This window comes from Orycteropus afer, unplaced genomic scaffold (assembly GCF_000298275.1).
Source record: "Orycteropus afer afer isolate SDZICR_OR568_19922 unplaced genomic scaffold, OryAfe1.0 scaffold00498, whole genome shotgun sequence".
NCBI classification, from domain to species: domain Eukaryota; kingdom Metazoa; phylum Chordata; class Mammalia; order Tubulidentata; family Orycteropodidae; genus Orycteropus; species Orycteropus afer.
This window is the reverse complement of record NW_006922085.1, coordinates 1,100,124-1,103,817: the sequence shown is the minus strand read 5'-3', so window position 1 is coordinate 1,103,817 and position 3,694 is coordinate 1,100,124. Positions and strand designations below refer to the sequence as shown.

General features: G+C 58.0%; 1 protein-coding gene across 1 annotated transcript; it reads left to right on the top strand.

Annotated features, from left to right (window-relative positions):
- Positions 1-1,979: 1,979 nt before the first annotated feature.
- CCDC71 (coiled-coil domain containing 71) lies at positions 1,980-3,557 on the top strand. The gene has a single exon (XM_042782891.1). It carries the CDS (start codon positions 1,980-1,982, stop codon positions 3,555-3,557), a length of 1,578 nt encoding a protein of 525 aa, XP_042638825.1.
- Positions 3,558-3,694: the final 137 nt, after the last annotated feature.

Genomic DNA, 3,694 nt, shown 5'->3' with positions numbered 1-3,694 from the left:
GCGGCGCACTTCCGGCGCGCAGCGGGCGGCCATGTTGGAGCAGCGGAGGCGGCGCAGAGGTGCGTCCTGGGTCCCCGCGGCGGCGCCGGTAGGTTGGGGCCGCGGGCCTAGCCGTGCCGCGGAGTGGCAGTCTGCGGGGCGGCAGGGCGGACGGGCCGGCAAGACTTCCTAGACCTCAGTGCTCCGCCGGTCGGGCCGAGACACCCCACCCCCACCCCGAGTCCAGCGGCCCCACCCTGGCGCCGCGCGGCCCCCGCCGGGCTGGCACCGTCTATCCCGCGCATTCGCCAGCCGCCGGGACCCCTGCCACTAGCCGGGGCTTCGGTCCCAGGGATGCAGACCCCCACCCCGAGGGCCCCGCTTGAGTCGGGCATCTCCCACCTCCTATCTTCTGTTAACTTCCCCTGCCGACTCAGGCGGCACGTGTGAAGGGAAATCGGGGACCCAGCTGCAGTCTGTTCTCAGGGTCTCTTGGAAGGCCTCGAAGACCCCTCTGGAGACTTGGGCGGAAGAACCCCAGCCCACCCCTGATCTGTATGGGGAGGGTGGAGCGGGGAGCAGGCCTCAATCTACCATTCACAGCCCTGAGAGCTACACCCCTTTCCCCAAAAAAATCAAATAAAGAAACTAAAATCACGTGTAAGAATTGTGCTTGGAGATCGGCCTCTGGAGAGGGGAAGTGTCTAAGACACCTGAGGATTCAAGAATGTTTCCAAACAAAGAGCCCCAGGGCACTTTCTCCAGGGGATTCTGAAGACTTTCTCTGCCCCATTAGGGCAGTAGGAAGATGCTGTGCAGACGTACCTCCTAGCCCTCAGGGACTTGCCAGATCCCAACTGATCTTTTAATGCTCCAGAAGCATCGGGGGAGCTGCGTCTTGCCTCTGGGAGCCCTTAAGTGCTGAGTTGGATGTTAGATTAGTCGTGATTGATGGCTCACAGGTTCTTCAGAGAGGTGTGAGACGACTTGGGTGTTCCCAGAGAGCTCCATTTGAACTGTACTGAGGTCTGCTTCTTTCCAAGCTCTAGATAGGGATAGGCATTTGTCTCACCTTCCTACTTGGAGGCTTTGACTCCCATTGTCCTCGGGCCCTAGGCCCTTGATCTGGCTCCCAAGCCACCCCATTGTCTATTGTAAATGGCACCTGCTGTTCCTCAGCTTTCTGTTCTGTTAAAAGAGAGTCTGGCTCTTTTCCCGGGCTTAATCTCTATGACTCTAGGGCTAGGATTTGGGGTACTGAGTGGTCTATCTGGGCACTTCAAAGGCAGAACCTTTGGTGGGCAAGATTTCTCCCATGGGCACCTGAACACCAGCAAGCTAGAGGAACAGCAATAGGCATGATTGGCTAGCATTCAAGGCTCTGCTGCCACACTCTCAACTATTTTTCCATCTGGACCCATAGCCCTGTCCAATTTCTGGCCACACTAGAGTGCTTTACGCTCACCTGTTGGAGCCTTAGCACAAGCTATGCCCCTTTTGGTCCCATTTCCATCTAATCCTGTCCCACTTACCACTCATATCCCAGTTAGGTGTTCTTTTTTCTAGGAATCCTTTCCTGATCCACTGGCAACCTGTGTTGGGTGCCACCATTCATTCCCAAGAAACTGTAATGGTGGTTCTGTCTTGCCTTCTAGCCTGGGCTTTTTGAAGACAGGGATATTCACCTGTGTGCCCAGGGCTGAGTGTAATAGTAGGTTTCTGGCCTCAGAATTACAGAATTGAGTTCAAATGGGGCAGGCTGTGAAATCTTTCCAGGGGCCCAGATAAGTCAGAGGGGTTTGAGGAGTTCTTAGGTATATATCCTAAAGGGGCTGCCTCTGATCCATGGCCAAATGTTAGTGGGTGATACCATGGATAGTGTGGGCCCTGATTGACCTGGCTCCGTATTTCAGTTCCATTCTCATTGACTTTTCCTCTTGCCTTGGAGGTGCTGAGCGCTGGTTTGCAGACACCCAGGCAGATCTGCAGTGCCTAATGCCATGAGCGTGGTGGTGCAGCATGTGGAGGAGAAAGCTGTGCACTCTTGGTCACGCATCTCCACGGCAGGGAAGAAGGCCCTGGAGGAGGCGCTTCTTGTCTTTAACCCCATGAGCCAGGATCTCAGTGCTACAGAGGCCCAGCTTGTGGCTTTCCTACAGGGCTTGCGGGATGATGGCTTCCAACCTACCGTCCTGCGCAGTGGCGATGTCTATGGCTACAGTTCGTGTACAGCCAGCCCCCCAAGCCAGACGAAGCTGCAAGCTCGTGCCCCCACCCCAGCTGCAACATCACCTCCAGCTAGTGCTCCCCGAACTGCCATGCGGCTGCCCGCAGGCCGGGCCACACTACTCCCTATGCCACTTTCTGGCAGGCTCGCCAAAGCATCCACACCAACCCTTGCCAAGCATGCTACTACAAACCTACTGCTGAGTTCCCTGAAGCAGTCAAGCGCCAGCCGGGCCCGGGGTGCAGCAATGGGCTTCCCTGCTCACCTCTATCCAGGTGTCTACCCTGCCATGCGGCTCTCTGTTGTCCTCGAGGCCTTGGTTCCACTCAAGACTCCTGTGCCCTGCTTGGGTGCCAAGCACAAGGCGCAGTCATTGCAACTCTCACTTGCTTCTCCCTTGAAGCTGCGGAAGGGTCCAGGGAAGGGTTCGGGGAACTCCCTGCCCAAGGCTCCCAGAAAAACGACAAGCAAGGGCCCCAAATGTCTGACTCTCAAAGGTCCTAGGGCCAGGTCCCAGCGAGGCACTGGACCCCACAGCAAGACCTGCAAAGCCACTGGGTCCCTCAGTGGCCTGCGGGTAAAAGGGGGCTCTGCCCTGGGCACCAAAACAGCCCAGGCCAAGGCAACTCGAACACTGGCCAAAGCTGCCCGTGCCCAGGCCAAGGTGGCTCGAACACTGCCTAAGACTGCCTCAGGTAAGGTGGTTCATGCACAGACCAAGGTGGCCAAGGTCCGGGCCAAAGCTAAGGTGGCACGGGCCAGGGCCAAGGCCAAGGCCGCAAAAATCAAGGCCAAGGCCAAGACAGTGCAGGCCAAGGCCAAAGCAGTGCAGGCCAAGGCCAAAGCAGTGCAGGCCAAGGCCAAGGCTGCGGGGATCAAGGCCAAAGCAGCACAGGCCAGGGCCAAGGCCAAGGCAGTGAGGATCAAGGCCAAGGTGCCACGGGCCAAGGTGCCACGGGCCAAGGCAAAGGTGGCACAGGCCAAGGTCAAGGCAGTGCGGATCAAAACCAAGGCAAAGGTCACTCAGATCCAGCCTGGGGGCAGAGGCAAGCCCAAGGGGGCTCAGACTGCAAGGGGGGTCCGGAAAAGCTGTTCTGAGACTGTGGGGCAGAAGAGAAAAAGGGCCGAGGAGACAAAGGCACTTCCTCCCCGGAAGAGAACACGGCTTGGGCCCCGATCCCCTAAGGTACGCCTAGGGCCTGGTGTGGCAAAGCTGCTAAAATTCCGGGCCATCAAGGTAGATCGACGGTTCTCAGATGATGAGGTGCGGCAGTGGGCTCAACAGATCCTCCATGTGAACCTGTCCCCGGTGATACAGCTCCAGCCACTGCTGCCATACTCTGCACCCTGACTCCTTCACAACAATGTTTAAGGAGACTGAGCTCAGACACCTGTGTGGCCAGCGGCACAGTGTGCAATGCCCGTAGACTCCACAACCCTGAGGACTCCGGGTGCCTCTTTAGGGCCCTGGCGGCCAGCGGCGTCCTT